This window comes from Rana temporaria, chromosome 4 (genome assembly GCF_905171775.1).
Source record: "Rana temporaria chromosome 4, aRanTem1.1, whole genome shotgun sequence".
NCBI lineage: Eukaryota > Metazoa > Chordata > Amphibia > Anura > Ranidae > Rana > Rana temporaria.
Window position 1 is genome coordinate 475831495 of NC_053492.1, and position 26080 is coordinate 475857574.

Sequence of the window (26080 nt, forward strand, 5' to 3'; positions counted from 1 at the left end):
GAACTGGTCCAAATTATTTGGTGAAGGGGGGATTATGGTGGGGTGTGGAGGGGGGATTATGGTGGGGGGTTGATTTTCAGGGGTTGGGCTTGGCCCCCTTAGTTCCAGCGAAGGGAACTCTTAAGGCGTCAGCTTACCAAGACATTTTGGACAATTTCATGCTCTCAACTTTGTGGGAACAGTTTGGGGACGGCCCCTTCCTGTTCCAGCATGACTGCGCACCAGAGCACAAAGCAAGGTCCATAAAGACAGCCTGATATCCGCCGCTGCCTTGATCCCTGCCGCTGCCCCGATCTTTGCCGCTGCCCTATCCCCACTGCTGCACTGATCCCCGCTTCTGCCCCGAACCCTGCTTCTGCCCCGATCCCCGCCGCTGCCCCGATCCCCGCCGCTGCACCGATCCCTGCCGCTGCACCGATCCCCGCCGGTGCCCGATCCCCGCTGCTTCCCCGCTTCCCGCTGCTTCCCCCATCCCTGCTGCTGCCCCGATCCCCGCCGCTGCCCTGTTCCCTGCCACTGCCCTGATCCCCGTCGCTGCCCAATCCCTGCCGCTTCCCCGCTTTCCACCGCTGCCCTGATCCCTGCCACTGCACCGATCCCCGCCACTGCACGATCCCCGCCGGTGCCCGATCCCCGCTGCTTCCCCGCTTCCCGCTGCTTCCCCCATCCCTGCTGCTGCCCCGATCCCCGCCGCTGCCCTGTTCCCTGCCACTGCCCTGATCCCCGTCGCTGCCCAATCCCTGCCGCTTCCCCGCTTTCCACCGCTGCCCTGATCCCTGCCACTGCACCGATCCCCGCCACTGCACGATCCCCGCCGGTGCCCGATCCCCGCTGCTTCCCCGCTTCCCGCTGCTTCCCCCATCCCTGCTGCTGCCCCGATCCCCGCCGCTGCCCTGTTCCCTGCCACTGCCCTGATCCCCGTCGCTGCCCAATCCCTGCCGCTTCCCCGCTTTCCACCGCTGCCCTGATCCCTGCCACTGCACCGATCCCCGCCACTGCACGATCCCCGCCGATGCACCGATCCCTGCCGCTGCACCGATCCCCGGCACTGCCTGATCCCTGCCGCTGCCCCATCCCCGCTGCTGCCCCCATCCCCGCTGCTGCCCCGACCCCCGCCCCGATCCCCGACACTGCCCTGATCCCCGCCACTGCCCGATCCCTCCCACTTCCCGCCGTTGCCCTGATCCCTGCCACTGCCCTGATCCCCGCCGCTGCACCGACCCCCGCCGCTGCCCTGATCCCCGCCGCTGCCACGATTACCGCTGCTGCCCCGATCCCCGCCGCTGCACCGATCCTCGCCGCTGCCCGTTGTGCACACCGATGGCTGATCTCAAATGTGCCCCGCCCGCCAGATGGGGTGTGTTCTCGTGGACCAACAGACAGCGAGGGGGGGGGGTTTGAGGTGCCGTGGGGGGAGGGTATGGTTGTTTGCTGCCCCCCCAAACAAAAACAAAAAAACAACCAGCTAGGACTGGAGTCCAGTGAGGCAGAATACAGTGGAACCTCGGATTGCGAGTAATGCAATTCAGGCCAAAGCGGTGTGCAGTACCGCATTTGGCTTGAGGTGGGGGGCGCCGGAGCCGAGCGGGCCGAACAGCGCCGATAGGAGCCGATCGGAAATACTCGGAGAAAGACGCAGAAATACTCAGTTCCCGAGCTTTTCCAAGGTTTTTTGTCTGTTTCCGAGGCTCCCTGGCGCCCCTCCCACCCACCTCTGACCACATGCGGTACTGCATGTCATTGAAGTCAATGCGGGACAAATTATTTTCATTTCCATTGACTTCAATAGGGAAACTCGCTTTGATATGCGAGTGCTTTAGATTAGGAGCATTCTCCTGGTACGGATTATATACTCGTAATCCAAGGTTCCACTGTATATGCATACTGTCGGTGTGAAGGGGTTTAGGTATGTGTACAGTGTGCGGACATCTAAAAAAGTGCCGGAGGACCAATATTTCTTTTAACAATGAGATTCCGCAAACACAGAACATCCAAAGAGACGATGGTGACATCTTTGCAAAATAAAGTCATAAAAAGTACTTGGCTGCAGTGGCGTAGTGTGGGGGGTGCGAGGGGGGGGGGGCCCGGCTGTACTGGGCGAAATGGCCAACAAATGCCATGGGTTGTCCCTTGTGTGCCCTCCCTGCGGAGTGACCCCACAAGAACTTGTCCTGGAGAGACTTCGACATTTGCAGATCATAAAAATCAGACGAGGGGGGAGAACTTTTTCGTCTCAGTGGTCTCATCCGTCTCACTCATTCCTGGCAGCGGCGGTCCAACGGGGACGTTAATCACCAGATGATATTTAACTTCCAAATTCCAGGTGTACAGAGGAGAGGAAATAAATGATCCATGTCTGTCTGGAGGGCAGGGATGACAGATAGATGGCCTCCGGGATTGTCACTGTCACAGATCAACGTCTCGCCAAGTACCGGGACCGGGGACAACGCAATCAAAAGCATCATGGGAGATTCCTAAATCACAACCTGAATCTCTGAAATCATCCACCGGTCTATCCAATCTGTCCATTTATCTCTATGTCCTCACTCTTTTAGGCTAGGTTCAGTGCCGTGACAAGGTCATCTAGAGCCTAGGGCACACATGCCAAACTGTGCCCCCCCCCAAGGGCAAAAATGTGTCAGAACCCCCCCCCCCCAAAAAAAAAATGAGGAAGGAATGCTCATTGGTGGAGGTGGGGGAGCTCATTGATGGAGGTGGGGAAGGAAGGCTCATTGATTAGAGGGGGAGGGAAGGTTCATTGATGGAGGGGGAGGGAAGGCTCATTGATTAGGGTGGGGAGGGAAGGCTCATTGATGGAGGTGGGGAGGGAAGGCTCATTAATGGAGGTGGGGAGGGAAGGCTCATTAATGGAGGTGGGGAGGGAAGACTCATTAATGGAGGTGGGGAGGGAAGGCTCATTGATGGAGGTGGGGGAGAGAAGGCTCATTGATGGAGGTGGGGAGGGAAGGCTCATTAATGGAGGTGGGGAGGGAAGGCTCATTGATGGAGATGGGGAGGGGAAGGCTCATTGATGGAGGTGGGGGAGGGAAGGCTCATCTCATTGATGGAGGTGGAGAGGGAAGGCTCATTGATGGAGGTGGAGAGGGAAGGCTCATTGATGGAGGTGGGGAGGGAAGGCTCATTGATGGAGGTGGGGAGGGAAGGCTCATTGATGGAGGTGGGGGAGGGAAGGCTCATTGATGGAGGTGGAGAGGGAAGGCTCATTAATGGAGGTGGGGAGGGAAGGCTCATTGATGGAGATGGGGAGGGGAAGGCTCATTGATGGAGGTGGGGGAGGGAAGGCTCATCTCATTGATGGAGGTGGAGAGGGAAGGCTCATTGATGGAGGTGGAGAGGGAAGGCTCATTGATGGAGGTGGGGAGGGAAGGCTCATTGATGGAGATGGGGAGGGAAGACTCATTGATGGAGGTGGGGAGGGAAGGCTCATTGATGGAGGTGGGGGAGGGAAGACTCATTGATGGAGGTGGAGAGGGAAGGCTCATTGATGGAGGTGGGGAGGGAAGGCTCATTGATGGAGATGGGGAGGGGAAGGCTCATTGATGGAGGTGGGGAGGGGAAGGCTCATTGATGGAGGTGGGGAGGGAAGGCTCATTGATGGAGGGGGGAGGGGAGGCTCATTAATGGAGGTAGGGGAGGGAAGGCTCATTGATGGAGGTGGGGAGGGAAGGCTCATTGATGGGGGTGGGGAGGGAAGGCTCATTGATGGTGATGGGGAGGGAAGACTCATTGATGGAGGTGGGAGAGGGAAGGCTCATTGATGGAGGTGGAGAGGGAAGGCTCATTGATGGAGGTGGAGAGGGAAGGCTCATTGATGGAGGTGGAGAGGGAAGGCTCATTGATGGAGGTGGGGAGTGAAGGCTCATTGATGAAGGTATGGAGGGAAGGCTCATTGATGGAGGAGGGGGAGGGAAGGCTCATTAATGGAGGTGTGAAGGGAAGGATCATTGATGGAGGTGGGGAGGGATGGATCATTGATGGAGGTGGGGAGGGATGGAACTTTGATGGAGGTGGAGAGGGAAGGCTCATTGATGGAGGTGGGGGATGGAAGGCTCATTGATGGAGGTGGGGAGGGAAGGCTCATTGATGGAGGTGGGGAGGGAAGGCTCATTGATGGAGGTGGAGAGGGAAGGCTCATTGATGGAGGTGGGGAATGAAGGCTCATTGATGGAGGTGGGGAGTGAAGGCTCATTGATGGAGGTGTGGAAGGAAGGCTCATTGATGGAGGTGGGGAGGGAAGGCTCATTGATGGAGGTGGGGAGGGAAGTCTCATTAATGGAGGTGGGGAGGGGAAGGCCCATTGATAGAGGTGGGGAGCGAAGGCTCATTGATGGAGGTGGGGAGGGAAGGCTCATTGATGAAAGTGGGGAGGGAAGGCTCATTGATGGAGGTGGGGAGGGGAAGGCTCATTGATGGAAGTGGGGAGGGAAGGCTCATTGATGGAGGTGGGGAGTGAAGGCTCATTGATGGAGGTGGGGAGTGAAGGCTCATTGATGGAGGTGGGGAGTGAAGGCTCATTGATGGAGGTGGGGAGAAGGCTTATTGATGGAGGTGGGGAGGGAAATCTCATTAATGGAGGTGGGGAGGGAAGGCTCATTGATGAAGGTGGGGAGGGGAGGCTCATTGAAGGAGAAGGAGAGGGGAGGCTCATTGATGGAGGTGGGGAGGGAAATCTCATTGATGGAGATGAGGAGGGAAGGCTTATTGATGGAGGTGAGGAGGGAAGGCTCATTGATGGAGGTGGGGAGGGGAGGCTCATTGATGGAGGTGGAGAGGGAAGGCTCATTGATGGAGGTGGGGAAGGGAAGGCTCATTGATGGAGGTGGAGATAGAAGGTTCATTGATGGAGGTGAGGAGGGAAGGCTCATTGATGGAGGTGGGGGGAGGGAAGGTTCATTGATGGAGGTGGGGAGGGCAAGGCTCATTGATGGAGGTGGAGATGGAAGGTTCATTGATGCAGGTGGGGAGGAAAGGCTCATTGATGAAGGTGGGGAGGGGAAGGCTCATTGATGGAGGTGGGGAGGGAAGGCTCATTGATGGAGGTGGGGAGGGAAGGCTCATTGATGGAGGTGGGGAGGGAAGGCTCATTGATGGAGGTGGGGAGGGGAAGGCTCATTGATGGAGGTGGGTAGGGGAAGGCTCATTGATGGAGGTGGGAGGGGAAGGCTCATTGATGGAGGTGGGGAGGGGAAGGCTCATTGATGGAGATGGGGGAGGAAAGGCTCATTGATGGAGGTGGGGAGGGAAGGCTCTTTGATGGAGGTGGGGAGGGGAAGGCTTGTTGATGGAGGTGGGGAGGGGAAGGCTCATTGATGGAGGTGGGGAGGGGAAGGTTCATTGATGGAGGTGGGGAGGGAAGGCTCTTTGATGGAGGTGGGGAGGGGAAGGCTCATTGATGGAGGTGGGGAGGGGAAGGCTCATTGATGGAGGTGGGGAGGGGAAGGCTCATTGATGGAGGTGGGGAGGGGAAGGCTCATTGATGCGGGTGGTAAAAAAATAAATGATCATAAAAACAATTTATGTAGGCACACACGTCTTTATGCATTTAAAATCATCTATATGCAAAATGGAAATAATTAAGGATCCATCTTGGCCTAAATTTATGAAGAAATTCGATTTTTTTATACGATTTTTTTTTTTTTTTTACATTTTCAGTTGTTTAATTTATATACCGGTAATAAAAAAAAACAAAAAAACCCAGAGGTGGTCAAATACCACCAAAATAAATCTCTATTTGTGTGAAAAAATGATATAAATGTAAATTCATGATGGTGTTTTGAGTTTTGCACATATATGTTGTATAGCACAACACGTAATATCGCATGTATACGCAGGAACTTTACTGATCATCACGCAGGAACTTTTCTCCTAGAAATCACGCGGGCCGTAACATTTTACAGTTGTGTGAATGAGGCCTTCAATTTATAAAATTATTAAAAATGTTCACCTATTGGAGATGCAATGGTGTTGATATTTATATGTAATATGAAATACTTTAAATAAAAATAAAATATATAAAAAAAAAAGATTGCCGTTATCCTTTAAATTGCTTTGCCCCCCCCCCCCCCTGGAAAGGTGACAGAGAGCTCTTCTGGATGGTAATGAAATCGCACACGCGCGCTGCAGCCAGTCTCAGCGGCATTTTCCAGCTGCTTGAAACCCTAAAAATCTGATCCAAATATCCCCACAAATGAATCCGCAGACGGCACAGCGGTCACCGCGCCATCAGCTGCAGATGCCGACATATTTATCGCTCCGTCTGGCGTGCTGAAACCTTATCGCTGTTTTTTTTTTTTTTCTGCTGACATATGCTGCAATTAGACATGTGCACACTGAAATATTTTGTTTGAAATTTCGTTTTCATCCGAAAAATTAATTAATTTAGTTACTCCTGAAATTTGTTTTTATTTATTTTGTTTCTCGTTAAAAAAATCCATTCGTCCGAAAATCCAAATTAAGGTTGAATCTGTCATTGAAGGCTTATGGTGTCTGTCAAATGTTCGAAGAAGAAGAAGAAGAAGAAGAAGAAGAAAAAAAAAAAAAAAAGAAGATTCAACAGAATCTTTAAAAAAAAATTATAAAAATTTGACTCTTCATGTCTCTCTATGTCGAATCTTTTCTCTCTATGTTGAATCTTTTCTCTCTATGTCAAATCTTTTCTTTCTATGTCGAATCTTTTCTCTTTATGTAGAATAATATTGGACTAATAGAGTTAGGCACAATTAAGGTCGAATCTGTCAGTGAAGGCTTATGGTGTCTGTCGAATGTTCTAAGAAGAAGAAGAAGAAGAAAAAAAAAGAAGATTCGATAGAATCTTTAAAAAAAAATAAAAACATTTTGACTCTTAATGTCTCTCTATGTCAAATCTTTTCTCTCTATGTTGAATCTTCATGTCTCTCTATATCGAATCTTTTCTCTCTATGTCGAATCTTTTCTCTCTATGTCGAATCTTTTCTCTTTATGTAGAATAATATTGGACTAATAGAGTTAAGGTTAGGCACAATTAAGGTCGAATCTGTCATTGAAGGCTTATGGTGTCTGTCGAATGTTCTAATAAGAAGAAGAAGAACAAGAACAAGAAGAAAAAAAAAAAAAAGAAGATTCGACAGAATCTTGAAAAATAAATAAATAGACTCTTCATGTCTCTCTATGTCGAATCTTAATGTCTCTCTATGTCTAATCTTTTCTCTCTATGTCAAATCTTTTCTCTCTAATGTCGAATCTTTTCTCTCTATGTCAAATCTTTTCTCTCTATGTCGAATCTTTTCTCTCTATGTTGAATCTTTTCTCTCTTTGTTGAATCTTTTCTCTCTATGTCGAATCTTTTCTCTCTATGTCGAATCTTCATGTCTCTCTATGTCAAATCTTTTCTCTCTATGTTGAATCTTTTCTCTCTATGTCGAATCTTTTCTATCTATGTCAAATCTTTTCTCTCTATGTCGAATCTTTTCTCTCTATGTTGAATCTTTTCTCTCTATGTCAAATCTTTTCTCTCTATGTCAAATCTTTTCTCTCTATGTCGAATCTTTTCTCTCTATGTCGAATCTTTTCTCTCTATGTCAAATCTTTTCTCTCTATGTCGAATCTTTTCTCTCTATGTCGAATCTTTTCTCTCTATGTCGAATCTTTTCTCTCTATGTTGAATCTTTTCTCTCTATGTCGAATCTTTTCTCTTTATGAAGAATAATATTGGACTAATAGAGTTAAGGTTAGGCACAATTAAGGTCGAATCTGTCATTGAAGGCTTATGGTGTCTGTCGAATGTTCTAAGAAGAAGAAGAAGAAGAAGAAGAAAAAAAAAAGAAGATTCGACAGAATCTTTAAAAAAAAAAAAAATATTTGACTCTTCACGTCTCTCTATGTCGAATCTTTTCTCTCTATGTCGAATCTTTTCTCTCTATGTCAAATCTTTTCTCTCTATGTAGAATAATATTGGACTAATAGTGTTAAGGTTAGGCACAATTAAGGTTGAATCTGTCATTGAAGGCTTATGGTGTCTGTCGAATGTTCTAAGAAGGGGAAAAAAAAGAAGATTCCACAGAATCTTAAAAAAAAAAAATGTGACTCTTCATGTCTCTCTATGTTGAATCTTTTCTCTCTATGTTGAATCCTCATGTCTCTCTATGTCGAATCTTTTCTCTCTATGTTGTATCTTTTCTCTCTATGTTGAATCTTCATGTCTCTCTATGTTGAATCTTTTCTCTCTATGTCAAATCTTTTCTCTCTAATGTCGAATCTTTTCTCTCTAATGTCCAATCTTTTCTCTCTATGTCCAATCTTTATGTCTCTCTATGTCGAATCTTTTCTCTCTATGTCGAATCTTTTCTCTCTCTGTCAAATTTTTTCTCTTTATGTAGAACAATATTGGACTAATAGAGTTAAGGTTAGGCACAATTAAGGTCGAATCTGTCTGTGAAGGCTTATGGTGTCTGTCGAATGTTCTAAGAAGAAGAAGAAGAAGAAGAAAAAAAGAATCTTCATGTCTTTTTATGTCGAATCTTTTCTCTCTATGTCGAATCTTTTCTCTCTAATGTCGAATCTTTTCTCTCTATGTCAAATCTTTTCTCTCTATGTCAAATCTTTTCTCTCTATGTAGAATCTTTTCTCTCTATGTCAAATCTTTTCTCTCTATATCGAATCTTCATGTCTCTCTGTTGAATCTTTTCTCTCTATGTCAAATCTTTTCTCTCTATGTCAAATCTTTTCTCTCTATGTCGAATCTTTTCTCTCTATGTCGAATCTTTTCTCTTTATGTAGAATAATTTTGGACTAATAGAGTTAAGGTTAGGCACAATTAAGGTCGAATCTGTCATTGAAGGCTTATGGTGTCTGTCGAATGTTCTAAGAAGAAGAAGAAGAAAAAACTAAAAGAAGATTCAACAGAATATTTAAAAAAAAAAAAAAAATTCAACTCTTCATGTCTTTTCTCACTATGTTGAATCTTTTCTCTCTATGTCGAATCTTCATGTCTCTCTATTTCGAATCTTTTCTCTCTATGTCGAATCTTTTCTCTCTATGTCAAATCTTTTCTCTCTATGATGAATCTTTTCTCTCTATGACGAATCTTTTCTCTCTATGTTGAATATTTTCTCTCTATGTCGAATCTTTTCTCTTTATGTAGAATAATATTGGACTAATAAGAGTTAAGGTTAGGCACAATTAAGGTCGAATCTGTCATTGAAGGCTTATGGTGTCTGTCGAATGTTCTAAGAAGAAGAAGAAGAAGATTCGACAGAATCTTTAAAAAAAAAAAAAATTTGACTCTTCATTGAAGGATTATGGTGTCTGTCGAATTGTTCTAAGAAGAAGAAGAAGAAGAAAAAAAAAGAAGATTCGACAGAATCTTAAAAAAAAAAAAAAATTGACTCTTCATGTGTCTCTATGTCGAATCTTCATGTCTCTCTGTGTCGAATCTTTTCTCTCTATAATGTCGAATCTTTACTCTCTATAATGTCGAATCTTTTCTCTATGTCAAATCTTTTCTCTCTATGTCGAATCTTCATGTCTCTATAATGTCGAATCTTTTCTCTTTATGTAGAATAATATTGGACTAATAGAGTTAGGCAAAATAAGGTCGAATCTGTCATTGAAGGCTTATGGTGTCTGTCGAATGTTCTAAGAAGAAGAAGAAGAAAAAAAAAGAAGATTCGATAGAATCTTTAAAAAAAAATAATAATAATTTGACTCTTCATGTCTCTCTATGTCGAATCTTCATGTCTCTCTATGTCGAATCTTTTCTCTCTATGTCGAATCTTCATGTCTCTCTATGTCAAATCTTTTCTCTCTGTTGAATCTTCATGTCTCTCTATGTCAAATCTTTTCTCTCTATATTGCATCTTTTCTCTCTATGTGGAATCATTTTTCTCTATGTCAAATCTTTTCTCTCTACAGGGAGTGCAGAATTATTAGGCAAGTTGTATTTTTGAGGATTAATTTTATTATTGAACAACCACCATGTTCTCAATGAACCCAAAAAACTCATTAATATCAAAGCTGAATATTTTTGGAAGTAGTTTTAGTTTGTTTTTAGTTTTAGCTATTTTAGGGGGATATCTGTGTGTGCAGGTGACTATTACTGTGCATAATTATTAGGCAACTTAACAAAAAAAAAATATATACCCATTTCAATTATTTATTTTTACCAGTGAAACCAATATAACATCTCAACATTCACAAATATACATTTCTGACATTCAAAAACAAAACAAAAACAAATCAGTGACCAATATAGCCACCTTTCTTTGCAAGGACACTCAAAAGCCTGCCATCCATGGATTCTGTCAGTGTTTTGATCTGTTCACCATCAACATTGCGTGCAGCAGCAACCACAGCCTCCCAGACACTGTTCAGAGAGGTGTACTGTTTTCCCTCCTTGTAAATCCCACATTTGATGATGGACCACAGGTTCTCAATGGGGTTCAGATCAGGTGAACAAGGAGGCCATGTCATTAGTTTTTCTTCTTTTATACCCTTTCTTGCCAGCCACGCTGTGGAGTACTTGGACGCGTGTGATGGAGCATTGTCCTGCATGAAAATCATGTTTTTCTTGAAGGATGGTGACTTCTTCCTGTACCACTGCTTGAAGAAGGTGTCTTCCAGAAACTGGCAGTAGGACTGGGAGTTGAGCTTGACTCCATCCTCAACCCGAAAAGGCCCCACAAGCTCATCTTTGATGATACCAGCCCAAACCAGTACTCCACCACCACCTTGCTGGCGTCTGAGTCGGACTGGAGCTCTCTGCCCTTTACCAATCCAGCCACGGGCCCATCCATCTGGCCCATCAAGACTCACTCTCATTTCATCAGTCCATAAAACCTTAGAAAAATCAGTCTTGAGATATTTCTTGACGTTTCAGCTTGTGTGTCTTGTTCAGTGGTGGTCGTCTTTCAGCCTTTCTTACCTTGGCCATGTCTCTGAGTATTGCACACCTTGTGCTTTTGGGCACTCCAGTGATGTTGCAGCTCTGAAATATGGCCAAACTGGTGGCAAGTGTCATCTTGGCAGCTGCACGCTTGACTTTTCTCAGTTCATGGGCAGTTATTTTGCGCCTTGGTTTTTCCACACGCTTCTTGCGACCCTGTTGACTATTTTGAATGAAACGCTTGATTGTTCGATGATCACGCTTCATAAGCTTTGAAATTTTAAGAGTGCTGCATCCCTCTGCAAGATATCTCACTATTTTTGACTTTTCTGAGCCTGTCAAGTCCTTCTTTTGACCCATTTTGCCAAAGGAAAGGAAGTTGACTAATAATTATGCACACCTGATATAGGGTGTTGATGTCATTAGACCACACACCTTCTCATTACAGAGATGCACATCACCTAATATGCTTAATTGGTAGTAGGCTTTCGAGCCTATACAGCTTGGAGTAAGACAACATGCATAAAGAGGATGAGGTGGTCAAAATACTCATTTGCCTAATAATTCTGCACTCCCGGGATGTCAAATCTTTTCTCTTTATGTAGAATAATATTGGACTAATAGAGTTAAGGTTAGGCACATTCAACCGCATCGAAAACGAAAATAAAGCTTTTGTTTATGTCGGATCTTTCAGTTTTCATCTTCTGTGCTTTCGTTATCGTTTTGTGAATATTCTGTTTGGGGTATAAAACTTGGGGGGGGGGGGTGAGGGGATTTACTAAAGGCAAACAGACTGTGCACTTTGCAAGTGAAGTTGCTCCAGAGCTTAACCCCTTCAATACGGGGGAACGCCGATATACGTCGGCATAATGGCAGCGGTGGGCAAATGGGCGTACAGGTACATCCCCTTTAATTTGCCGTGTAGCTGGCGTGCACGTGCTGACGGCGGGGCGCGCACGCGCCCGGCGTGTACTCCGTGAGCTTGCCCGCGGGCCTAGGCAAACTCGATGTTCGCCGGTGTCCCGCAATTGTGACACGGAGAGGCAGAAAGGGGGAGAGGCCTGTGTAAACAAGGCATATTTCCCTGTTCTGCCTAGTGAACGGACACTGATCTACTGATCCCTGTCATCGGGGGCAGTGATCACTGTCATGTCAGTGGTAGCCCACCCCCCCCCCCCCCACACAGTTAGAATCACTCCCTAGGACACACTTAACCCCTTCCCTGTCAGTGTCATTTACACAGTAATCAGTGCATTTTTTTTTAGCACTGATCGCTGTATAAATCCCACTGGTCCCAAAATGAACTTGCAGGATGTTCACCAGGTTTTCGTCACCAACGAATTCTGTGTCCTGATTGGAAAAAACTTTGAATGCCAATTGCGCGGTACAGGTACGCTGCTTTGTCTTTGCTTTGTAACAATGATATGGAGAGTTACAATGTAACAATGATATGGAGTGTTACAATGTAACAATGGTATGGAGAGTTACAATGTATCAATGATATGGAGAGTTACAATGTTGTTTTTTTTATTATCTCTATAGAATTAGCGCTCCGTCTATCTCCCACGGCGGACTCTCACCTTTGTGTGCCCAGGGGAGGTACCAGGGACAGGAAACATTCACGTACGTTCCGGGCGCGCCATCCGGCCAGCAGGCGTAATCGTCAAACGTTCGGTTGCAGAATCTGCCTGTAGGGAAGAAGATAACAATATCAGGATCTGCCAACTATGGCCAATGGCAACAATGTAGTGAGGTCACCCAGAGGACAGGAGCGCCGGAACCCCCAACAGCCTGGAAAGGGATTGTTCTCATTAGGATTTGTGGAGGACGGGGACGGGGCCGCCATCCACTGAAGACCTTTTATTTCAGCTGGACACATAAAGATGGTGCAGCTGTCACTGTTTCTCACGTAGAGAGGCCGCAGCTGTCACTGTGTCTCACATAAAGAGGGTGCAGCTGTCACAGTGTCTCACATAGAGAGGCTGCAGCTGTCACTGTTTCTCACATAGAGAGGCTGCAGCTGTCACTGAGTCTCTCATAGAGAGGCAGAAGCTGTCACTGTGTCTCACATAGAGAGGCTGCAGCTGTCACTGTGTCTCACATAGAGAGGCTGCAGCTGTCACTGTGTCTCACATAGAGAGGCTGCAGCTGTCACTGTGTCTCACATAGAAATGCTTCAGCTGGCACTGTTTCTCACATAGAGATGCCGCAGCTGTCACTGTGTCTCTCATAGAGAGTCTGCAGCTGTCACTGTGTCTCACATAAAGAGGCTGCAGCTGTCACTGTGTCTCACATAAAGAGGCTGCAGCTGTCACTGTGTCTCACGTAGAGAGGCTGCAGCTGTCACTGTGTCTCACATAGAGAGGCTGCAGCTGTCCCTGTGTCTCACATAGAGAGGCCGCAGCTTTCAATGAGTCTCACATAGAGAGGCTGCAGCTATCACTGTGTCTCACATAGAGAGGCTCCAGCTGTCACTGTGTCTCACATAGAGAGGCTGCAGCTGTCACTGTGTCTCACATAGAGAGGCTGCAGCTGTCACTGTGTCTCACATAGAGAGGCTGCAGCTGTCACTGTGTCTGACATAGAGAGGCTGCAGCTGTCACTGTGTCTCACATAGAGAGGCTGCAGCTGTCACTGTGTCTGACATAGAGAGGCTGCAGCTGTCACTGTGTCTCACATAGAGAGGCTGCAGCTGTCACTGTGTCTGACATAGAGAGGCTGCAGCTGTCACTGTGTCTCACATAGAGGGCCGGTAGCACGCGGTCGCGGTGCTGGCGGATGGGGGTTACACTATCGCTGTCAATTATCACTTCTTACTTGATGGTGTCACCCCTCTGGCAGGTGTCACCCTGGTGCGGTTCGAACCCCCCCACACCCCCATAGCGACGCCACTGGATTTCTCATCACTTCCTGATAGGTAGATAGGAGAAATAAACAGCAGCAAAACCCGACAGGAGTTCTACAGTAACCTCAAGAACTGTATCCAAAAGGAAAATACAGAGTATAAGAAAAATTGCTTCTAAAGTATTTCAGAACTGTTATTGGTAAAAATAATAAAACATACGTTATACATCATACAAGGACGGGGGCGGCCGCTACTTCTGGAAAATGTAATATTTCCCGTTCCCAAAGAGATTAAAAAAAACCTCCAGAGCTTCGGAAATGAAATCAGGTTTGTTATTGAGGATATAAGACGTGTAGCGAAGTGATAAGACCGATGACGGGGGGAGATTTATATTCTTCTGAATTACAGTGCTGTGAAAAAAGTATTTGCCCCCTTCCTGCGTGTTTTGTATATTTGTCACACTTTAGATGATTCAGATCATCAAACAAATGTTAATATTACACAAAGATAATCCGAGGAAATCACAAGTGCAGTTTTTAACCCCTTAACGCCCGCCGCACGACTATTTACGTCCGCAAAATGGCACGGACAGGCAGAAGGGCGTATATATACGTCCATGCCTTCTAGCGGGTGGGGGGTCCAATCGGGGCCCCCCGCTGCGTGCGGCGGGCGGATTCCCGCGGGGAGCGATCCGTGACGACGGCGCGGCTATTCGTTTATAGCCGCTCCGTCGCGATCGCTCCCTGGAGCTGAAGAACGGGGAGAGCCGTATGTAAACACGGCTTCCCCGTGCTTCACTGTGGCGGCGTATCGATCGAGTGTTCCCTTTTATAGGGAGACTCGATCGATGACGTCAGTCCTACAGCCACACCCCCCTACAGTTGTAAACACACACTAGGTGAACCCTAACTCCTACAGCGCCCCCTGTGGTTAACTCCCAAACTGCAACTGTCATTTTCACAATAAACAATGCAATTTAAATGTATTTTTTTGCTGTGAAAATGAAAATGGTCCCAAAAATGTGTCAAAATTGTCCGAAGTGTCCGCCATAATGTCGCAGTCACGAAAAAAATCGCTGATAAATTTTGCGCAAACCAATCGATAAACGCTTATTGCGATTTTTTTTACCAAAAATAGGTAGAAGAATACGTATCGGCCTAAACTGAGGAAAAAACATGTTTTTATATATATATATGTTTTTGGGGGATATTTATTATAGCAAAAAGGAAAAAATATTGAATTTTTTTCAAAATTGTCGCTCTATTTTTGTTTATAGCGCAAAAAATAAAAACCGCAGAGGTGATCAAATACCACCAAAAGAAAGCTCTATTTGTGGGGAAAAAAGGACGTCAATTTTGTTTGGGAGCCACGTCGCACGACCACGCAATTGTCTGTTAAAGCGACGCAGTGCCGAATTGTAAAAACGCCTTTGGGCATTTAGCAGCATATTGGTCCGGTGCTTAAGTGGTTAAATGATGATTTAATTTATTATGGGGGGAAAAAAATCTGTCCAAACCTGCCTGGCCCTTTGTGAAAAAGTAACCCCCCCCCAAACCTAACTGTAGCACCCTGAGGTTTAGGCAGGGTGGCTATTAAATTGATCTGCCAAGCAGGGGCGTACCTAGAGCATTTGGCACCCGGGGCGGATCCTACATCTGGCACCCCCCCCCCCCCAACGTTTACCTGGAAAAACACCCACAATTTTTTTTCATGTTTTCAAGAACATTTATTGCACGAATTTGTAAACTTTACAACTTAAAAAAAAAAAAAAAAAAAACATTGGAAAATAAGTTAACTTACTTAAACCTATTTAAATTATTTATAACATTTATTGAACAGATAATACTGCTTTTTTTTAAACAAAACCATAGCATAGCAAACGCCTGGATTCTGCACATGTCTAAATTCTGCACACTGTAAATCGCACGTGTCTACATTCTGCACACTGTAAATCGCACGTGTCTACATTCTGCACACTGTAAATCGCATATGCCTACATTCTGCAACCCTCCCAATCAGGTCAGCTACAGTGTTACACTATACACATGGCAGGGGGTGGCGGACACAGGAATCACCCCCCCAAATCAGGGCCGTCTTAATAGCATCATGGGCCCCTGGGCAAAGCAATGCTCTGGGGCCCCTACAATAGAGACAATGCAGGTAAACAGACATCAAGTAGGTAGGAGATATCTAGGGTGTAGAGGGGTCAGAGTGCTGGAGGGATATCTGGGATGTAGAGGGGCAGCCCAAGGAACAGCTGCTTTGGGGAAAGAGCAGGGGCCCCCATGCAACTGGGGCCCCTGGGCGAGGCCCCTGGGCAGTGCCCAGTGTGCCCTCTCATTAAGACAGCCCTGGGGCAGCTACATACAGTGCTAGTACACATGGCAGGGGGTGGCGGACACAGTAATCACCCCCCCCACCAAATCAGGTCAGCTACATACAGTGCTAGTACACATGGCAGGGGGTGGCGGACACAGTAATCACCCCGCCCCCCCCCCCCAAATCAGGTCAGCTACATACAGTGCTAGTACACATGGCAGGGGGTGGCGGACACAGTAATCACCCCCCCCCCCCCCCCCCAAATCAGGTCAGCTACATACAGTGCTAGTACACATGGCAGGGGGTGGCGGACACAGCAATCTCCCCCCCCCAAATCAGGTCAGCTGCATACAGTGCTAGTACACATGGCAGGGGGTGGCATACACAGCAATCACCCCCCCTCCCAATCAGGTCAGCTACATACAGTGCTAGTACACATGGCAGGGGGTGGCGGACACAGCAATCACCCCCCCTCCCAATCAGGTCAGCTACATACAGTGCTAGTACACATGGCAGGGGGTGGCGGACACAGCAATCACTCCCCCCCCCCCAAATCAAGTCAGCTACATACAGTGCTAGTTGTACACATGGCAGGGGGTGGTAGGCACATCAATCACCCCCCCCCCCCCCCCAAATCAAGCCAGCTACATACAGTGCTAGTTGTGCACATGGCAGGGGGTGGTGGGCACATCAATCACCCCCCCAAATCAGGTCAGCACACACAGGGTGGCAGAGCAGGCAGACACACTCCTCCAGGCTCTTCTTCATACAACCCCTCCTCCCTCACCACTGTTGTCCAGCCTCAGGCTCTCAGACTCAGCCTCTGCTAGGGAGTAACTTGGGAGGTCCAGATGGATTCGATTCCTGATCCTGCCTCACTGCCTGTGTCTGTATGTGAAAGCAGCAGCCGAGCCGCCCCAGCGGAGAGAGATGACAGACACAGGCTGAGGCTGCAGTGGTGGGTGGAGGCGGAGCTAGCAGGAGGGAATTCAGTCAATAAAACGAGTGGACGATCTGGACTAGTCCATTGCGGCCGCGGCGATGGGGGTGTTCTAAAAAACACCTAAAGGGAAATGGAGCAGCCAGACCCAGCAGGGATGCCTTGGGATGATTAGACAGTATCACCCGACTTGGGTATGGAGTGCACCCCACATAGTGAAGTCACTCGGCCACTGACACCCCTTCAATGTGTGGCACCTGGGGCGGACCGCCCCCGCCGCCACCCTATTGGTACGCCCCTGCTGCCAAGTGATAGTTGCCTTGGCCAATTGTTAGGAGGTCAACTGATTTTGCCCTAATTCTGGAATTACTGCACTTCTCTATTCTGTCACTAGGTGGCCGGGTACTTGGTGACATTAGATAAGACAAGGGCATTGCAAGGGCAGATTGGGAATGAATGGGTTGTCTCAGCCAGGGGAGGACTGACAACTCATGGGGCCCCCGGGCAATTGAAGATCATGGGGCCCCCATGTCCCTACCCACCAGGGCCGGACTTTCCATTGGGCTTGACTGGGCTCAAGCCAATGGGCCCCGGGCCCAATAGCGGCAACCCCCTCCTGCAATTTCAGCACCCCCCCGTTCAACAACTTTGGCGGATGGATGAAATTCTTGGCAGCGCCCCCTGCTCAACAACTTCGATGCTCCAGGGGGCCCCTTCACTGCAGGTAAGAAGTTGCCGGCGGACCCCCCCCCCCCAAACAAGTGTAATTGGTAGACGCACTGCCCCCTCCTCAACAACTTCCATAGGTCGGTCCCAGCGTCGTGCCCCCCCTCAACAACTAATAACTATGATCTCTCGGCGGTAACAACCCACCCCCGCTTCTCTGCAACAGGGGCCCTTCAATTATTAAGCCCATGGGCCCCCACCACCCTAAGTCCTGCCCTGCCACCCACACTCAAGCCACCCCATGCACAGGGAGAAACGGGGGGGCACAATGGGGGACACTGGAGGGGGAGAGCACAATGGGGGACACTGGAGGGGGGGAGCACACAGGGGACAATGGGGAGGGAGAGCACAATGTTGGACACTGTGGGGGGAGAGCACAATGGGGGACACTGGAGGGAAAGCACACACACTGGGGGACAATGTTGGGTGGGGGGGTCCAGGAGAGTACCTGCGGTCATGTTGGGCCCCCCATGACGGCCCTGGTATCTCAGCTTCACTCACCTCACCGATAATAATACTGCTAACGGCGCACTGCTCCCTGCCGTCCTCTTCTCTTTTCTCGTCTGTCCCAGGTGATGTCACGACGCATACAGTACCAGCACTGGGACGGACGGGAGGGAAGGAGGGGCCGGCGGGGAGCAGCGCGCCTTTAGCAGTATTATTGGAATGATCGGCATTACTACAGCCGCTTCAAGTGGCCCAGAGTCCGCGCCCCTAATGGCTTTGGGCCCTCAGGCGGTGCCAGAGTGCCCGACTGGTCTCAGCCAATGGGCAGAAATTTTCTTGACTCCTTTGGCCCGCTGGGGGAGCCTATGTATTTGGGGTGACGGTCAGGTGATCGGGGGTTCTGTGACACCTGGACAGCTGTCTGGGTGGACGTGTGTTGTGCTGCCCCAGGCTACTAGGCCAGAGTCTGGGGCCTATGCCGGGGACATTTAGCTGCTGGCTGTCTGAGGGCCTATCCAGAAGCAGGAAAGCAGTGTAGGGTTGGGACTGCGGCTTGCAGTCCAACCAGAAGAGCCGGTTACAGTCCACACCATCCTTCCCACCAGTCATCAGCTTAAGGACATTAAAGGGAACCCCTCCAATGTCTTCACTAGTCTCTGAGGGGATCCCAATGGAGAGTGGCGAGAGGGTCTTGGACCCACAGTTATGCTGGATACTGACAATGTTTATACTGTGCCTTCCATTCGGTACTCACAACTGTCCTAGCATTCTGTTGTTCCCAAACTGGCCTCTTCCTTCTGTTTCATCATCCAGCTAGTTGAAACGGTGTCATCTACTATCTTCCAGCCCATCCCACCAGGTGCAGGACTATAACTACTTGCATCATGGACTTATTTTATTCCTGTGTGCCAAGGTCTTCAAGGGCCCCAACTTAGCCGGCAGAAGAGTAACTCTAAGAACTGTATTTAGGTTATTTGATCGTGAGGGCAGATCCACATTTGAACTTAAGTTCTTTACCACAGGCCTAGGCTTGGCCCCTCATTGTGAGAGCTCCAAAGTGACTTAGCCCTCATCCAAAATGGCTATCTACTCCTAGGAGTTTTATGCTGCTGTTTTCCTATTCTTATGCTTCATGTTGAATGACCTTAACTTCTCAATAAACTATTTATCATAGAATTGCGAGTCTAATTTTGGTGTGCCCCTTAAAGTGCATAAAAAGGCATTAACCTGCTGCCAACCGCGCTATGGCCGATTTATGGCTACAGTGCGGTTGTTCAGTTCTGGGAGGCCATCATTTGATGGCTTCCCGCGATCGCGCCCATTGTGAGCTTGCTGCTGGGCACGGGCAGCGCGCATTGTGCTTGCAGTGTCTTCCTAAACTACTGAACACAGATTGAGGTAAAGAGCCTATCGGTCCAAGCCAAGCTGTCCAATCACAGCTGATCACGATGTCAACAAAAGCCAGTTACCGGTTCTCTTCACTGCCTGCGTGTGGAGGATAAAAGAGCCGATAATTGGCTTCTGCACAAGTGCGCTCACCCCTGCTGCCAATCTGTGACCACCACTGCTGCCAAACAGTGCCCAACAATGCTGCCAATTAGTGCCCACCACTGCTGCCAATCAGTGCCCACCAGTGTCTCCTCATCAATGTCACCTATCAGTGCTGCCTACCAGTGGCCATCAGTGTCGCCAATCAGTGCCGCCTCATCAGTGCCTATCAGTACAACCAATCAGTGCCGCCTTATCAGTGGCCATCAGTGCTGCCTCAGCAACGCACATCAGTGAAGAAGAAAAATGACCTGTTTGCAAAATGATATAAACAAACTATGAAAGGAGGTGTTATTTGGCCACTTCAGATATAAACGATGTTTAGAGAAATAATGGCCCAGATTCACAAAGCACTTACGCCGACGTATAACAAGTTACGCAGACGTAAGTGCAAATGTGCGCCGTCGTATCTGTGCGCCAGACCCACAAACAGATATGCGCCTAAAACCAGGCTACACCCCGTCGACGTAGCTTGCTTACGCCGGCGTAGGAAGGGCGCACACTTAGGCTGGGCGCATGGTGCCGCTCCCATTGATTAGCCATTCAAACATGCAAATGAGGGAAATACGGCGATTCACGAACCTGCGTGCGCCCGACGCAGGCTACGCGAGGTGCGCGTAAGTTGTACGTCCGGCGTAAAGCTATTCCCCATAAAGGAGGTGCAACCCAGCAGCAGACATGCAAAGGGCTGCACCAGGGAACACAAGCCGGCGTATTTTACGTTGGGCGTGTGTCTGGCTGGGCGTAGGTTACGTTCATGCCGTACGCAGTGATCCGGCGTAGTTTAGGCAGTTGTTTTTCCAACGTGGTTGTGAGCAGGTGCAGAGGGATGCGTCCACGTCACGGCGCATGCGCAGTTCATGATACGTATCTGTCTGGCGCTCGGCCCATCATTTGCATGGGGTCACGCCTCATTTGCATGGGTCACGCCCACTTCCACCTACGCCGGCGTATGCCTTCGAATCCCACGCCACGCTGGCGCAGCGTTCGGAGCACTGGCTTGCTGAATGCATTGCTTGCCTCTCTGCGCGGCATTGGCGTAGCGTACATTGGTTACTCTACGGCGGCGTAATGTGCGCCTTGCTCTCTGTGAATCCGGGCCGTTGTCTTTAAATGTATTTTTGTTTTACACCCTAAAGTAAAAGGCCAAAGATTCCCCATCAGAACTCCGCTGTGGATAACGGGCCCGGCATGGGGCGCGGCGTAGGCGGCAGCACGCTGTACGGTTTGTATTTATTGTGAAAGTGTCTCAGTCTGTGTAGCACAGCTTACGTCAGAGAGCAATGAACCGGAGCCAAATCCCATCGAGAGGCTGTGGCCTGACAAAGAAACATGTTTAGAGCTCAGGTATGTAAATTCCTCCACATTCAACCATGCAGAATACAAATCCTCCGTCAGACTAGATAACGTATAACAATGTTATCACCCCGACACCAGTCTCCCCGCCACAGGAAATGTGATGATCCCTCCAAACAGTTGAATGCATTTAAATTTCCATCGGATATCTTTTCTCAAGAAACGTGCAGCATACCTAAAACCTATCCGAGCGAGCAGCCTGGCAGGGCAGGAATGGGGGGGGGGGGAGACAAGTGAATGCCCACCCCGACCATACCAGGCCACATGCCCTCAACATTAGGGGGTTGGTTTGGTTCAGGGGGTTCCCCCCCAAAATCCGTACCAGACCCTTTTATCCGAGCACACAGCCTGGCAAGCCAGGAAAGGTGGGATACAATTGAGCTAGGTAATTTGGGGCTGGGGGGGGGGCTAGGGGGCAGAATCTGGGGGCCCCCTTGTTAAAGAGGGATTACAGATTCTGATAAGCTCCCTGCCCGCAGATGCCCACAACCACCGCTCAGGGTTGTGCTCTGCCCCAAAGCACCCCCCATGTTGATGGCATGTGGCCTGGTATGGTTCAGGAGGGGGGGCGCTGGCTCGTCCCCCCCCCCTTTTCCTGACCTGCCAGGCTGCATGCTCAGACAAGGATATGCTATGGACTGGGTGGGGATCCCACAACGTTTTTTCATTTTTTTTTTTTATATTGCCGGTGACTTGTCGTTAAGGTTCTCCTAACGAGAAAGTTCCTTTAAGGACTGCGCAGGCGCAATCCTTGCCGACGGAAATCTCCGAACCTCGGCCGGCATCCAGGCTCATTCTTTAACATCCTAGTGGATTGGAGGCTAAAAAAAGAGCCAGGAGGCCGAGCGAGAGGAGCGAGCCGTCCGACTGGCCACTTTCCTCAAATTCCACATCGCCCTGGATGCCGGCTGAGGTTCGGAGATTTCCGTTGGCAAGGATTGGACTGCAACCTTGGCATACATGTAGCCCCACTCTTCAAGTGTGCAACATTTGTTGTCTAGGGGATCTACGGCTGGGGAGCACCGATTTTTCAAAGCCGGGCACCCCTTCCATAGACTAACATGTTAAACATCAGTCTATTCATGGACACAGTGAGGCATGGGCACAGTGAGGCATGGACACAGTGAGGCATGGGCACAGTGAGGCATGGACACAGTGAGGCATGGACACAGTGAGGCATGGATACAGTGAGGCATGGACACAGTGAAGCATGGGCACAGTGAGGCAAAGTGAGGCATGCACACAGTGAGGCAAAGTGAGGCATGTAGATGGACACCCTAGGCTTACACTCGAGTCAATACGTTTTCCCATTTTTTTGTGGTAAAATGAGGTGCCTCGGCTTATATTTGGGTCGGCTTATACTCGAGTATATACGGTAGATTTTTTACATTTTTGTTATTGGATATGTTTTATAGCAGAATGTAAAAAATAATGGGCCAGATTCTCGTCCAGCGGCGTATCTCTGCGGCGGCGTAACGTATCCGATTTACGTTAAGCCGCCGCAACTTAGTGCTGTATTCTCAAAGCACTTGCTCTGTAAGTTGCAGCGGCGTAGCGTAAATCGGCCAGCGTAAGCCCGCCTAATTCAAATTTGGATCAGGGGGGCGTGTTTTATGTAAATGTACTGTGACCCGACGTGATCGACGTTTTTCCCGAACGGCGCATGCGCCGTCCGTGGAATTTCCCAGTGTGCATTGCTCCAAAGTACGCCGCAAGGACGTCATTGGTTTCGACGTGAACGTAAATGACGTCCAGCCCCATTCACGGACGACTTACGCAAACGACGTAACTTTTTCAAATTTTGACGCGGGAACGACGGCCATACTTAACATTGTTACGCCGCACTTATGCCACCATATAGCAGGGGTAACTTTACGCCGGGAAAAGCCTAACGTAAACGGCGTAACTTTACTGCGTCGGCCGGGCGTACGTTCGGGAATTCGCGTATCTAGCTAATTTGCATACTCGCCGCGGAATTCGACGGAAGAGCCACCTAGCGGCCAGCGTAAATATGCAGTTACGATACGACGGTGTAACACAGTTACGACAGTCGGATCTACGGGAAATCTATGCGTAACTGATTCTAAGAATCAGGCACATAGATACGACCGCGCAACGCAGAGATACGACGGCGTATCTGGAGATACGCCGTCGTATCTCTTCTGAGAATCTGGGCCATTGTTTTTTAGTTTTTTTCAAAATTCTCTGTCTTTTTTCCGTTTATAGCACAAAAAATAAAAACCGCAGAGGTGATCAAATACCACCAAAAGAAATCTCCGTTTTGTAGGGAAAAAAAGGACGTCAGTTTTATTTGGGCACAGCGTCAAGCGACCGCGCAATTGTCAGTAAAAGCGTCGCAGTGCCGAAACGCTTCCCGGGAGGTGAAGTGGTTCATTTACATTCTCTCTTCTATTTCTCTATGCAGATGACGGCTCTGTCATTATTTTATATAATAAAGAAATCTAAGTACCTTTTTCCTAATGGAAATGGATATATTTGTCTTCTGCAGGGGTAGCGCTACAAGATGAGGGGGGGGGTGGGGGGGGGGGGTTGTTATTTGGCCACTTCAGATATAAATGATGTTTGGAGAAATTTTGTCTTTAAATGTGTTTTTGTTTTACACCACAAAGAAAAAGGTCAAAATGTTCCCCATCAGGACTCCGCTGTGGATAATGGGCCCCGGCGTGGGGCGGCAGCACGCTGGTACGGTTTGTATTTTTTGTGTAAGTGTCTCAGTCTGTGTAGCACAGCTTACGTCAGAGAGCAATGAGCCAGAGCCAAATCCCATCGAGAGGCTGTGGCCTGACAAAGAAACGTGTTTAGAGCTCAGATACAGTGCCTTGAAAAAGTATTCACACCCCTTGAAATTCCCCACATCTTCTCATGTTACAACCAAAAACGTACATGTGTTTTATTGGGATTTTATGTGAGAGACACAAAGTGGTTGTGAAGTGGAAGGAAAATGATACAAATACAGTGGGGATGGAAAGTTTGGGCACCCCAGGTAAAAATTTGTATTAACCACTTCCCGACCGCCGCATGTACATATACGTTGAGGTCAGGAGATTGTGAAGGCCATGGCAAAACCTTGAGTTTACGCCTCTTGATGTAATCCCCCGTGGATTTTGAGGTGTGTTTAGGATCATTATCCATTTGTAGAAGCCATCCTCTCTTTAACTTCAGCTTTTTCACAGATGGCATCAAGTTACCATCCAAAATTTGCTGAAATTTTATTGAATCCATTTTTCCTTCTACTCGTGAAATGTTCCCTGTGCCACTGGCTGCAATACAACCCCAAAGCATGGTTGATCCACCCCCATGCTTCACAGTTGGACAGAGGTCCTTTTCATTCAATTCTGTGCCCTTTCTTCTCCAAACGTACCTTTGCTCATTCCGGCCAAAAAGTTCTATTTTAACCTCATCGGTCCACAGATACTTGTACAAATATGGTCTTCATGGAAGAGTCATCAGAAGAAAACCTCTTCTACGTCCTCACCACAAAAATCAGCGTTTGAACTTTGAAAATGAACATATAGACAAGCCTGATGCATTTTGGAAACAAGTTCTGTGGACCGATGTATAATATATTATAGTATAATGTATTGTTCAGGTTATTGTTGGCGGCGAGTAGAGCCGGTTTTGCCGCTACAAGGCGGCGAGCAGATCCGGCGCTTCTGAGAAACAACGATCCCAGAATAATAGACACAATTCTGATCAAACTGAAGTCAGACGCGGGTGATGATATTACAACATTACGCGGCGTTCATTACCCCCCCCCCTCTATCACGGTGACAAGCGAGCGCGGCAAATACACGCCGTAACTTCATTTCGTTCCATGAATGGCGTTAATTATTTTTCTTGCAGTCGATCAATTTTCCTTCTTCTTTTTCTCCGGAGAGCAGAATTTTATATAAACAGAGAGAGCGCCGCCTTTTTATACCCCGCTTGTCGTAAACGTGTCACAACAGCGGCGGGAGGTGCGCAAGTCAATTACCCGCGGCGCGAGGATGGAGCGATCGCGTACACGTGTTGTCAGATGAGCCGCAGCTTGTGATTGTTTTCTTTGCTGTTTATGTGTTTGTTTACTTGGAGGATTTTTTTTCTACTTTCCACTCTGAAGGAAAATGGAAACTCCATCAATAAAATCTCTTTTAACACCTCGGTGGCGGCTCAAGGCGCCATTCACGCCTAAGGGTCGCATTTTTGAGCATTTTTTGGGGCGTTTTCATGTGTTTTTATGCGCGTTTTTAAGCGTTTGCATAAGGCGTTTTCAAAGCGTTTTTGAGCTTCGGAGTTTTTTTTAAATTAGCCAGCAGATAAAATATCATCTGCTTCATCATTTGTTGCTATGTTTTTCAGTTTTTTTCATCTGCTTTTATTTATTATTATTTACTTTTTTTTTTTGTAAGGGGTTAAGGGTTAGGGTTTAAAGGTAAGGGGTACATTTATTTAATTAATTAATCATTTATTTGAATTTATATATTTAGTTAGGTTAGGGGGGTTACAGTTTAATATTCCTGTTAGGGGTTAAAATTAGGGTTAAGGGTTGATGTTAGGGTTTTTTGTTTATTTATTATTATTTGTTTTTAATTAATTTTGTATTTATTATTTATTTATGGTGTTTGCGTAAGGCGTTTTCGAAGCGTTTTTGAGCTCTGGCATTTTTTTAATTAGCCAGCAGAGAAAATTATCATCTGTTTCATCATTTGTTGCTATGTTTTTCTTTTTTTTTTCATCTGCTTTTATTTATAATTGTTTTATTTATTTATTTTTTTACTTTTTTTGTAAGGGCTTAAAGGTTAGGGGTACATTTATTTAATTATTATTTTTTATTTACTTAGGTTAGGGGTTAAGGTTAGGGTAGGGTTTAATATTAGTTTTAGGATTAGGGGGTTAAGGTTTAATATTTCTGTTAGGGGCTAGGGGTTAAAATTAGGGTTAAGGGTTGATGTTAGGGTTTTTTGTTTATTTATTATTATTTATTTTTAATTTATTTTGTATTTATTATTAATTTATTTTA

The 26080-nt window shown here is 47.6% G+C and overlaps 1 protein-coding gene across 1 annotated transcript in view; it reads right to left on the reverse strand.

The window, feature by feature from the left end:
- GLP1R (glucagon like peptide 1 receptor) overlaps positions 1-26080 on the reverse strand; it is a 164799-nt gene that overhangs the window by 134514 nt on the left and 4205 nt on the right. Inside the window, exon 2 of the mRNA XM_040347860.1 lies at positions 12460-12604. Coding sequence (XP_040203794.1) covers positions 12460-12604 — 145 coding nt within the window. The remainder of the gene's footprint in view (positions 1-12459; positions 12605-26080) is intronic.